Source organism: Furipterus horrens, unplaced genomic scaffold (genome assembly GCF_987537825.1).
Source record: "Furipterus horrens unplaced genomic scaffold, mFurHor1.1.pri manual_scaffold_1, whole genome shotgun sequence".
Taxonomy (NCBI): domain Eukaryota; kingdom Metazoa; phylum Chordata; class Mammalia; order Chiroptera; family Furipteridae; genus Furipterus; species Furipterus horrens.
Window position 1 is genome coordinate 7,964,355 of NW_028327171.1, and position 12,924 is coordinate 7,977,278.

A 12,924-nucleotide genomic window follows, 5' to 3' on the forward strand; every position below is an offset into this window, starting at 1 on the left:
ACAGAGACATGTCTCACCCGCTAACTCAGCAGCCCTGGGCCTGGCCCGGTAATACTGCCAGGCATTCCAACACCACAAGAAACACACTGTCTTAGCCTGGGAGGAGGGCAGTCCTTGAAATTCTATGTATCCCTTCCATTATCTGGGAAAGGGAGCCTTTGAAACTGTGCTTTCATCCCAAGGCTGGGATGAAAGAGGGCCCACAGCCCCCAAAGGGAAAAGACCCATAAAACAGCTTGGGTTCATTGCCTGCCTCTGGTCACTAACTATCTTACCTGGCTTACAAGGGAGTCCCTAACGTTTACAGCCAAGAGCCCGTAAGTAACTCTGGATAACTGCCCCAACTTGAATTAGCTGCCTCCTGCCGCCTATCTGTTTTACCACCAGATGAACAAATGGAGCCTGGAGCAAGATAAGGATGCAGGCTAGCAGACCCCCACATACACTGAAGTTTGGGTCGTCATGCCCCGCCCCCTCAAGAAAAGCTGGCTCCAGCTTTATCTCCCAATCAAAATGTAACTTCTTCACCCCTATCCCGCCAACTATATAAGTCCTCAGAACAAAGGACTCACTTGCTCTCTTGGCTCTCTGGCCCCCCCGCTAGGGTGAGTTGCCCCTCCAGCCTTTGGCTACCCTTGCTTTTGCTGTTCTGTTCACTAATAAACTTTGCTTGTACGCTAATAGATTTGCTGATCTTTAACTCTTTACATGTATCAGCAAGAAGAACCAAGTCTCTCCCGTTGACAGAATCACAATAACAATAAAAAAAGAAAATATTATCAATGCACAAAAAATATTGAGAAAGGAAAATTTGAATTTACTGTGTACCTCTGGGCTTTGCTCTGGAAGGCCCTGGAGGGTGTGGCTGAATCCCTGGATTGACAACTGTGTCCCTGGTTTAAGCCCCTTCGGGTTGTGGCACAGCGAGGCCTGGCCCAGTGGGTCCCATCCCCTGGCCCCGCTGCCTTTCTCCGGGCACTTTCTCACCAGCTGCTGTTCTTCTGTTCGGCTCACAGGCCGGGGAGGAAGAGACGCCGCAGCGTGGGAGTCAAGTTGGAGCTGTTTTCAGAATACCTCTGGCCTGCTTGCATTTCCTCACCTAATTTTCTCAAAATAGCTTGGGAAGTCTTGGGGCAAATCACTTAAAAATTTTGTGCCAGATTTAGCATACAGAGGCATTGTCCTCACCGTGAGCAAACGAGTCTCAGCAGGAGAATCATTTCCTTCTCTGGGGTTTGCCTCCAGTGAACATTAAACCAGCATCCACGAGTGGATGTCTTCAGAGGAAGGATAAGCCAAGACTTGGGCCAGGACCCTGCCTGAGTCCCATGTGATTCTTTCTGTCCTTTTCATTTATAATAATATCCTGTGGCTGCTGCTAACAAATCACTACAAAATGTATGGCTTAAAACAAGAGAAATGTATTCCCTTGCCATTCTGGAAGCCAGAAGTTTGGAATCCAGCTGTGGGTAGAGCCTCACTCCCTCCGAAGGCCCCAGGCAACTATCCTTCCTGCCTCCTCCGGCTCCAGGTGGTGCCAGTGTCCTTGACCTTCCTGGGCTTGTGGCTGCCTCACTCCAGCATCTGCCCTGTGTGTGTCTTCTGCCGCCTCCTACGGACTCTGGGCTCAGCCTGAACCAGGATGATCGCATCCTGCAGCTCCACCTTAATTACATCTGCAGAGGTCTTAATTCCACACAGTCACATTCTGAATTTCTGGGTGGACATGAATGGTGGGGAGACACTATTCAACCTACCACAACTACTAGTCTTGCTTGCATCTCTTTCTTCTCGGATGCCCCTGACTGGTTCCTTTGCTCTTCAGACACTCTTGGGACACTTACAGGAAGCAGTGGCCTCAGACGCTGAAGATATGGTTTCTCCCTAACTCATTCAGCAGATCCCCGAAGTGGAGCTGGAAATGCTGCATTGCCTTTTTTCTTTAGGGATGGAAAAATGTTCTCTGTGGCTCCACCGGCCCGGGAGACATTCCAAGCACTGTGTTGTGAGGCTGTCACGGGTCTGAATGCCCAGCCATGGTTCCCCCGTGGGTCCTCTTGCTTGCCAGGCACAGCCCCCCTGTAGCGTCCACCATACCCTGAGGCTCTCTCAATGTCAACTGCCTGGAAAATCAGACAGGCCAGCGATGAATGGAAAAGGTTCACTTGCCAGCCATGGTCTGCCCTGTGGCGTGATGCTCTGTCTTTTCTTGGTCAATGATTTGGAAAATGGTCCGAATTAGACGTGGCTGCTGCCCTCATAAGAGTGTTAAATATATAACATTAGATGTAAAAATACTCCCAAGACCAAGTGCGCCATTTCTCCCCTGGGACTACTTCCTCTCACTCTCGGATTCCCTTGCCAAGAAGTCAGCGGAGAAAGCTGCCAAGAAAGTAACTTTGCCCATTGGTGACCTCTGTGGGAAAGGGGATGCCACCACCTGAGCCATCAACACCAGAAAGAAGCATTTTCCTGATGGCTCGTGCATATTTTGGAAAGTGCAGCTGTCATTCTGTGAGGCTGGTGATTTACCCAAAAAATGAGGTGTCCTCAGGCAGGGGGCGGGGCAGGCTGGCAGTGGAGGCACTCGTCTGGGTACTTGGCTTGCAGAGGTCCTGATCCCACCGCTGCCATACGTATTGGGTCTGCTGCATGGGCAACAGCAGACCCTCCATATCACCCTGCCCAGGCTCTGTAGCTTCAGCTTCACTGGAGAGGACACTCCAGCGTCATCGCAAGATGTCGATTCAACACGGGAGGAGACAGATACCGTGTCACTCCCGAGTCGGACTGCACAGCCATTCTCGGCGGTGCAGATAGACTCTTAAGAAGCTACACCATCGTCTCTCGAGACGGACGGCTGCCGACGACGACGACGACATGCACGCGGCCTGCCCCAGGCCATTCAGACAACACGCACTTATTGAGCACCTCCTGTATGCCAGACACTGGGCTGGGTACCAGGAAGGACAGCTTAGTCATGATTCTTCCTGTTGTGTTGACCAGTGTCTATCAAGGAAGAGGATCCCTTTGCTTGAATGGATATAAAAAAATAAAGGGGCCAAAGAGGTCAGAGGGCAGAGGGACAGAGTTGGGTGAGGGCAGGGTGGCACAGGGATAAATTAGTATTTGAGCCAGGGCTGACTGGACCAGTATTTGTTTTGCTGTTGGTCCCATTCTGACCGATGGCCCTTGTGTTCTTCCTAAGCATTAACCTCTCAGACCAAGTCCAGTTGTGATACTTGACCTTGGCCTTTGACCTCAGGCTGGCTTGGACTCTGGGCCCAGCTCCTTTGCTCAGCTCAGCCTCTGTTTGTGTTCCGGTAGAGGTGGTCTGCTCAGGGCCTGCCCAGTCCACAATGGCCCTTAGCGTTACCCCTCTAGGGTCTGGAGTTGCAGGAGCTGAGGGTCTGTCTATTCACTCTCCGCTCAAGCCACCCACCTGGGGAGGACCCCTTGCTCTGAAGCTGTGACCTCAGACACAAAGGCTGGATGGGGTGTGGGTGGGGAGCCCCACCTGCCTCTGGCAGGGTCACCCAATGCCAGGTTTTCCTCGTCACAGAGCTCTAGATAAGGCATTCCAGCCCTTAACAGCCCTCATTATCTGACCCAAATACCTCCTGCTGCAATTGAAGTTGACCTCTGTGGACGCAGCCCAGGTGTAGGAGGTGACCAGGGCCCACTTTCACTGGCGCGCTGCCTTGATGCCCGCTTCAAGAAAGACTCAGCCCTCAGATAGCCTGCTGCCCTGAGCTGTGGCTGGAAGGATGGGGTGGGGCCACATCTTGCTCTCTCTGAGCCTCAGGATCCCTCCCCTCCATCAGTTTCTTGAGGAACCAAGCACCTGGCTCCAGTGCCCTCTCCTTTCAGGTCCCAGCTTTTATCCGTGGACCCTATTGTTAGAATCAGCTGTGAAATTACGTTTAATGCCTGTCTTCTCCGTTGCATTCTGTTAGATTTCTCGGGCCGCTGTAACCAAGTACCACAGACTGGCAGGCTTAAAACAACAGAAATTTGTTCTCTCACAGTCTGGAGGCCAGAAGTCTGAGATCCAGGGGTCAGCAGAGTCACTGTCCCTTCTGGGGTGGCCGGTACGACTTGGCAGCCCTTGCCTGGCACCTGTTAGCACTCCAATCTCTGTCTCACGTTCATATGGCCTTGTCTTTCAGTGTGTCTGCATCCAAACTTCCCTCTTATACGGAGCCAAGGCGTATTGGATTTGGGGCCAGGGTAACACATCCTGAGTGTGTCAACCTGCAAAGGCCCCGGGAGGCACATGTGAATGTGTTGGAGTAGACCCCTGAGCAGGCTGAGAGCCGACCCTGTCAACAGGTGGGAAAGGAAAAGACCCGACAGCCAAGAAAAGTCCGGGTTGTGCTGTTGACGTTTCTGTTTTCCTCTACTTTCTTGTGTGTTTTGATTCTTCTTCCTCAATGGTGAGGTCTCTGTGTTCTCCCCCCCTTCACCGCCCCTCCTCCACTCACTTCCTGTTTCCTGCCTCTCTTCTGAGCTGTTTCAGAAGTTGAAACCATCAGGGCTGCTCTTGCCAGCGAGAGGAGGCTCGCTTCTTCCGAAATAAGAAGCAGTGACGGGGCTTTCTCCTGTGCCCTGACCCCACACATGTCCCCAGCAGTTTCCCGTGTCATCCAGGGTCATCCTGGGGTATGGCCCTTGAACATTGCTTGCGGGGAGGTCTCCACGGGTATAACACAGAGAGAGCCACCTTGATCCTCAGAAGCCAGGCAGCCCTTCTCAGGCCCTGTTTTATTTCCATTTGCCTGCAGGGTGAAATCCCACACAGGCTCTTGCAAGGATGGCTCTGGCTTTGATCTTGGGCACTTTCTCCTTCCCCCAAGAGGCTCTGAGCTCATCTCTGACCTCGCCTCAGAAAACCAGAAGGACTGATAATGCTGGGTGCTCACTGCCACCAACTCCGAGTATACTAAGTACGTTGGGCCCGCCATGACCCAGTACCGACTACTGCACGACTTACAACAGAAACTTATTCCGTACAGTTCTAGAGGCTGGAAGTCCCAGATCAAGGTTTTAGTGTGGTCAGCTTGATGATGAGGGTTCTTCTTACCTTTCCAATGGTCATGTTACAGAAACAGGGGAGTCCAAAAACAAACCCCAGAGTTTGCCGCTGGGAGATAGGCAACAGGAAGCAGCTTTCAGGATGCCCTTGCATGCCTGGAGCTAGCGGCTGGAAACATTGTTGCAAAGATCCGCTTTACTTCCAAGACTCAGGAAGATGGGAGGGATCTTGGACTGTGGGCTGGTACGGAAGAAGCAGACAGAGCCTGCGTGGGTTCTGTGAATGGTCAGGACTGTTTGCAACACCCACTGCGTGAGATGACGCAGGGAGAGAGAGGAGGCAGGGAGGAAGAGAGAAGCAGCTGCGGACATTTTGGGCTGGCTCTGGCTCTAGGAGGCTCTCTCTCTCAGGCTCTCTCTGGCCCTCACGCCCTCACTCTCTGGCTCTTGTGGGCTCCCTCCATCTGGCTTGGAGCAGGGGTCTCCAGGCGGCTTTAAGAAGAGACTCTTGCCAGACTGCTTTGGGAAGGAGAGGAGATCCATGCGGTTTGCAGGAAGAAGGCAGTTTGCAAGGAGGCTGAGAATCCAGGCGGTCCTGCATTGAGAGCTGGAGGGCACCGCAGCACAGAAAGGACCTCCCCAATCAGAACTGAGTGATTGGCAGCTACTGGTAAAGCTGAACTGTGCCTAGGAAGTAGGGAAACGGTGTTTCTGACTTCGTAAGACTGGCCAGGTCTGGGAGGGGGAGGCAGAACTATGTGTAAATAAACAATCCTTTTCCTTTTCACCAAACTCTGGTATTCAGAGTTATGATTCTGGCGGCGGGCAGTCGGGCCCCTCACTAAACAGCCCGTGGGTTCTGTCTCCATCGGAGCAGCCCAGGGGTTCTGTTACAGTCACCTTCTTACTGAGTCCCCACATGGAGGAGAGAGAGCAAGAGAGCGACAGAAAGAGAGGGAGAGAAGGGGGGGTGCTCTGGTGTCTCCTCATATTAAGAGTACCAATCCTATGAGGTCAGGACTCCAACCTTATGACCTCATTTAACCTTAATAACTTCCTTATCCCTAATAGAACCCCACTGGGCGTGGGTAGAGTAGGGCTTTAGCTTAGGAGTTTAGAGAGGACACCAACATTCAGTCCAAAGCACACACACTAGTCTTTTTCAGGACAAATCTCCTTTTCTTGCGTGAAGCACGGAGAGAAATGCTCTGTGGACAGCAGGACAGGCAGAGGCAGAGGGGGCAGAGTTTGGGTTGGGGCCCTGGACACCCCGGTGCTGGGTGTTCCGGCACTTTCCCCCTCGGTCCTGCTAAGACTGGCGTGCTGGAGCCTGGAACTGTCTAGCCACAATAAAGAAAGCCCTCAGGACAGAAACAGAGCTCTCTGCAACCCACTCGCTGTGGACCGAAGAAGAAACAGAGAACGCGGGACAATTCTCGGGTGAAAGCGGGGGAAGTCTGCCAGGAATTCAGGCTGGGCTGTGCAGGCCAGCGGTCAGCAGACCGCGAGGGCAGCCACCAGATGTGGCAGAGGTACCACAGCCAACTCCCAGCACGGCTCCCTCTTGCCAGAGGAGGAAAAGCACCCCCCCTCCTTTTTTTAGTGGGACAAAGACATTACAGACCCATTAGGCCAAGGGCAGGATCTCCTAGGGCGGCTGGCAGAGAATGTGGGCTGGGCTGTGGACGAAAACGCCAAGACATCTGACTTCTCAGTTCCCAGTGGCGATGGCTCTGGAAGGCCTTCCTCGCTCCTGTTGTTACCGCGATTTGGTTCAGATACAGCTGTCTTTCCCCTTGGATCCTTCAGCTGCGAAGAGAGGGGGGGTCTGCTGCATGGGCAACAGCAGACCCTCCATATCACCCTGCCCAGGCTTTGTAGCTTCACTGGAGAGGACACTCCAGCGTCATCGCAAGATGTCGACTCAACACAGGAGGAGACAGATACCGGGTTGGTTCAGATGGAGGCTTATTTGTCCTCCGGAGAAAGCCATTTAGCTAACAGATGGTCACCCCCATTTCCAGAGTGAATTTAGGGTGAACATGTGTGACCCATGGTGCTGGCAAGTCCTCATACATGGGGGCTGGGTGTCATTTATCTGGAGAACCCAGATGTAAGGGGCCATGTCTGCTCGGTTATAGGAAAGGTGAGATCCTGTCTCTGCAAAGGCTAGAATGTGACTGCGAACTCTGGGCTGGGCACTATCCCAGCTGGCGTGCCTCAACAGGAGGGAGAAAGCCACCTTAATTTGGCCCAGCGTAACATGATCATCTTTAATATACAGTCCCAACTGCAAATTGTTTGTGATCTTGACCTACGTGGCTTGGAAGATACATACATGGCTTTCCCCAAAAACGTGTTATTGGAAGTGGCTACCACCTCGCTTCTGGCCAGTCCTGTTACTTAATGGTGCAAAGGCTGGGAGATCACCCATGAAGCTGTCAAGGATGGGTCCTTGGTGAACATGGAGACTTTGGTAGTGTGCCTGTGTGGCGTGGAGTCTCCCTAAAGACACTGTCCCCTGATTTAGGCACTGATGCATGCAGATAAGGAACAGGGGAAAGAGGTTCACAAACCGGTGGTTGACAGTGCTTGTGAGGTGATCTAACTGAAAGGCCACTGGACTCTCTGTGGCAGATGTAGCAGAAAGTATAATGAAGAATCTTAGGCAGGTGCATCCAGTTTCCACCAGGAGCAAGGGTCCCTATGGGATACAAGAAGACGACTTCCTTTGTTTCTTGCATCCTGGGACAGAATGGAATCTCAGAGGCTGTAAAGGTGGTCCTGACACCCGAGGAGGAGCCCCGTTTGAGGAAGAGAGCAGATACCCTTTGGGGGATCCAGAAGGAGCTGCAGTTGTAAAGTCTCCTAATGAACCACCTCAAACTGTCTGGGCTGCAACAGGATTTTAGTTGGAGTTGGTGCATCTTGTCCCTTTTTTCTGATCTGTGACTAAAAACATCAATTTCCTAAAGATAGACACTGTCATGGGCCATAAAACCCTGCGTCTGTTCCCTGATGCTGGATGGTACTTATCTTGTGGGGTCCTAACCTGGTCAGTGTGAAATAGTTCCACCTCCTCGAAGGCACTACTGCCACCATTGCACACACTACAGCCACCCTTCAAACTACACGTGTTCACTGTGTGTTACATAACCTGTGGTTCCTTTACCCAACGTGCCTAGGCCAACTTTTCTTTCTCCAATCACATCCTGGGACCCAATGTATAAGTCCAATATGGCATGTCTTGTGCATAACTATTCTCGAGGACCTTATTTTGTGTACCATATGAATCAGGTTAGGGTCGTTGCCATATCATGTAAAAAGAAAAGTCTACACAGAAATAATGCATCCAGCTATCCAAGTGTCACACCAACTAAAACACCAAATAGACCTTAAACAGTGAAAATAACATAAAATGAGTTATATCCTTTGATTTCACCTTCGTTTTTTATAGAAATGGTAATACATTATAGAAGCAAAAAATTCTAAGAGGTGATGCAATAGAATATCATAATACAGATTCATCTCACGTTGTTAAACATTCAGGTTTACCTAAATTATGTTTTCTGTTTACTCTGTCAGTGCTAATTAAATTTTATTTTCTTGAATATTATATTGTAGCTTTAAAATGTATTCTTTCCTTAGTGAAAAAAAAAAATCTTTTTTAACGTCCATTCTGGCATAGTCAGTGAGTTGATCCTGCTTTCCTAGGTCTCTAAAAAGGGCGCTGTCTTCTAGAAGATTCCTGCTGAGCCCCATAACTGCACGATTATTTATTTCTAGCTCTGTTTTTTTGGTATTTTTGTCCTAGCATGTGCCCTTTAGCCATTAACCAACCCTGCAAATGCAGCAGTTAATCATCGCAGAGGGTAATCCACTGGGAATAAAGGACATAGCAACGCTGTTGCGGGCGCTAGGCTATAAGCTCCCTCCTGGAAGAGCTGTTTAGTGTTTCAAACCCAAGGGACTTAGACTTCTGAACCATCAGCCACGATGGGTCTTTGTTGCCCCATTTAGAAGTTCTCTCAGCAGAATTCATAAGATGTTCATCTCGTGTTAAAAATTGTGCCTCTGTTTTCAGTACTGAGCATTGAAAGACAACCCGACAGGGGAATAAGAAGACAGCATCCACTAGACAGAATTTCATACAAAACTTTAAACTCCACCTTACATACAATATGACAGCTACTGAAATAACAGAAATCAGCTACCCCTGTGCTGGTTCTATTCCTGCGGCCTTCCAGGGTCATGCCCATTGTTACAGTCATACAGAGTCGTGGTCTTGATGCGGACAGAACTGTAGGAGCCACTGCTTTGGCTTGATTGTGAAGCTGGGTTTTCCTGCTGCTAGGAATCTTCAGGTGAGCCTGCTACTGCCTGCGGGATGCAACCGCCAGATGCTCCGCATAATTTACTTCCCCGTACTCCCGCGATGGCTCACTCGGGGCCTTTTCACTTTTAAGTCCCGACAGCCTATGAGCAGCTCTGGCAGATTCTCAGGAGCGATCACTGGGTTACGGTGTAGGGGACGTGTTTATGGCTTTTGATCTGCACTGTCCACTTGTGGGAAGGATGCTTTTCTGCATCTGATGGACCACTTTGATTTGACGCTGTTTTCTCCTGCCAGTTCACAACGATAAGGTTCAGAGAATACTTTGGACTGGATGGAGGGAGTCAGATTCGGGCCTGAAATGTGTTTTCTGCGTAAGAACGAGATGGGGCCCAGAGATGCAGCCTGGCGGCTGGGTACTCACCTTTCCTCAGAGATGCCATCTGCCTGGAGTGAGAATGGGCTGTGACATGCAGGTGCCCCCCGGGGACACGGCCGTGGCAGTGGCAGGTGTTAACGAGCAGGCATAAGGGACTGCTCCCTGAGAGCGTACCCTCTGAAGCCATTGCCACTGTCGGCGGCACAGGGAACAAACGGGAGGGCCCTTTCTCCTGCCCGGGCAGCCCAAGTCCCTTTGTGCTTCCGCTCAGGAGAGGCCCAGAGCTGCCACCACGGCCCAGCCATGCTCAGGACCCTCGGGCTGGCCCTGCTGCCTCTGCTCAGTGCGGTGGGCTCCAGCCAGGCCAGCGGCTTCACAGGTGAGGGGTCCGGGCCCAGTGTGGGTGACGCTGGGGGCGGGGGGCTTCCTAGGCGGTAGTCTCAGGGAGTAAGGGCAGCAGCCCTGCAGGCAAAGGCGCCTCTGCGCTGAGAGGCAGCATCTGTTCCTTCTGAGCAAACTTTCTTGTGACCACAAAAGACAGGGCGCGCGTGCTTCTGAATCACCTGGGGGGGTCTGTGGGGTTCAAATGCAAAGCCTGAGTCTACGTGTCTGTGTGGGGCCCGGAGCTGCGAGCATTGCTGCTGGTGGTGTGTGGGTGGTGCAGGTCCACAGGCCACACTGAGTAAATGCAGAATTGAGGTCTCCCAGACTTAGTGTCCTCAACTTAAAGAGAAGGAGACGCAGGCCCAGGTGGTCAGGAATGCGCCCAACGCCACACAGCCGGCTGAGGGCAGAGTTGCCACCAGCGCCACCCTGACAAGGAGGCTCTCTGTCCAGGTGCCCCTCCACCTGGGCTCTGCCAGTCCCCATTCCCTCAGCGGTAAATGAGGACAGAAGTGGTCGGGGGTGGGGGAGTGAGGGGCTGAGCAAGGGCACCTGTGCAAGGCCTTTTTGAGGCACATGGTCAGCTGCTAAAAAGATCACTGGGTTTCTGAATCCCCAGGTGTCCAGGGATTGAGATTGGAAAACTTTACATCATTTTTCTCCTGAAAGGTGTCTTATTCGGTCAGGAACTCGAACAGATCCATTCTGTTCTAATAATCAACTTCAGTTTTGTTCTGGATTAAAGGTTTTTCACCCGCAAGTAGGATCTTGGCTTAACTGTGATTGTTTCTACGTGCTTTTCCTTTGGAATGGGTGTGTGTGAAGCCCACAGCTCAGTCGCAGAACTGATGGGACCACCGTGAAGCTAGGGAGACCTTAGCCGATATTTCCTGGGCCCCTCCCTATACAGGCGAGGACACAGGGAACAGAAGCTTAGGGATGCTCGGGGTCACGCTCTTCTTCGGTCCTACGGGCTGGGCACTGCCTTTTTAGGCTTTATTTCGGTGAATCCCACGACCCAGGACATAGCTAGTATGTGCAAATGACAAGGCTGGGGCACTGCAGGGGCACGGAATGGGCTCAGAATAACACAGCTGGTGTTTGCGAAGCTGGTGTGAACTTGGGTCTTCCGACCCTAGGGCCCAGGTTTGCTATGAAGTGTGCCAATGTCCCACTTCTGAGACTGGAGCCCGGGACCCCCGACTCCCCCGCTGAGAGCTCTTGAAGGGGTTTATTGAATGGCAGGATCTGCTAAGAGGGTTGTACTCTGGCCTCTGCCAAGAAGCCAGGCTTGCAGAGAGGCCGGTGGCCTCTGGGACAATGTAAAAAACAAAACAAAACAAGTTGCTCCCAAATGCAATCTCACAGGAGATGTGTGGGGTGTGTGTGTTAATGATCACCTGGGACCTTGTCACAGTCAGATGGTGACCGGTGACTCTCTAGAGACAGGGACGTGTAACCTTCATTAGTGGTTGGCATCTCATCTTAGGTTAAGATGGAAAACAAAATCTAGGTCCACTTGGTAAAATTCTCCATGCGGGAAGTCCTTGCGCTTTGTCCTGTCAGCTGATCACTCAATTATTGACCACTTTCATGGTGGCCATTGTCCCTAGACCTCCATCCAAGTCACCTCTAAGCTCTGAGGCAAGTGACTCTGGTCATGGAGGCTGGTTTCTCCTGCCCCACCCACATAAGGAGGGGCCTCCCCTTCCTTCCCAAAGCTTATTGTCACCTGCCCCTTTGGTGGAGACGGACAGCAGGTGTCTCTGTTTCCAGAGGCCCTGCCACCCACAATGGTGATGGGGAGGCAGCCCGGTGGCTGTGGAGTGGGCTTGCTCTGGAGTGGGGTGGTTCTGCACTCTATTCATCCCAGAGAAAGGCTGCAGGCTTTCCTATTAGCCCTAGATTGAGGGCCAGCTCAGTCCATTTCTTCCTGGGGATCACTAGCCCCCATGAATCTCGCTTCCTGCACACTTGGGACCTGCTGTAAGGCCAAAGGAGAGGCTCTTCAGGGGGTCATGCCTGGTGCTGGGGACAAAGGTGATTTCTGCTGCCATCCCGGAGATCCTCTGCCCCAGAAGCCCAGCTTCTCACTATAAGTTATGCACTATAAATTGGGTGCCTACTCATTGGCTGTCCAGTCTCAAAGCTTGGAGCCTAGAGGTTGAGAATCTGAAGATGTGAAGTACGTTCAGACCATGCATTCATCCATCCTGCACCAAGAGCCCTGAGTTCAGAGGGCCTCATGCCAGCTGCGTGAGGTCCCTGGGGTCACCTGGACAAGTGTGACAAGCTGGGGGCTTACACAGCAGTGATTTATCCCCTTAAAGTTCTGGAGGCCAGAAGTCCAAGATCAAGGTGTCAGCAGGACTGGTTCCTCCTGACAGAGAGACTCTGTCCCGTCCTCTCCCCTAGCTCCTGCTGGCTTGCGGGCCATCTTAGGGTTTGCAGAAGTATCACCCCAAACTCTGCCTTCATCTTCACACGGCTTTCCCCCGGGGTACATTCCTGCCTCTGTGTCCAACTTCCTCCTTTTATAAGGACATTTGTCCTATTGGATGGGGGCCACCCTATAACCTCATCTTAGCTACTTACATCTGCAAAATCCCTATTTATGAATAAGCTCACATTCTAAGGTACTGGGAGTAAGGACTTCAACAGATGGATTTTGAGTGGGTGGGGGTCACAATTTAGCCCATAACAGTCCCTGCTACCTGAGACAACAGAAGCTCCCAGGCAGATGGGATGCCCCAGGGCCACAGGGTCCATGACAAAGAGGCACAGGGCTGGTGAC

The 12,924-nt window shown here is 51.8% G+C and overlaps 1 protein-coding gene across 2 annotated transcripts in view; it reads left to right on the forward strand.

The window, feature by feature from the left end:
- Positions 1–10,049: 10,049 nt before the first annotated feature.
- The window catches only part of UMODL1 (uromodulin like 1), a 47,146-nt gene continuing 44,271 nt past the window's right edge, over positions 10,050–12,924 (forward strand). For both annotated transcript variants that reach the window (XM_090267976.1, XM_090268281.1), the window contains exon 1: positions 10,050–10,125. In XM_090267976.1, the coding sequence (XP_090124102.1) occupies positions 10,050–10,125 (76 nt within the window). The remainder of the gene's footprint in view (positions 10,126–12,924) is intronic.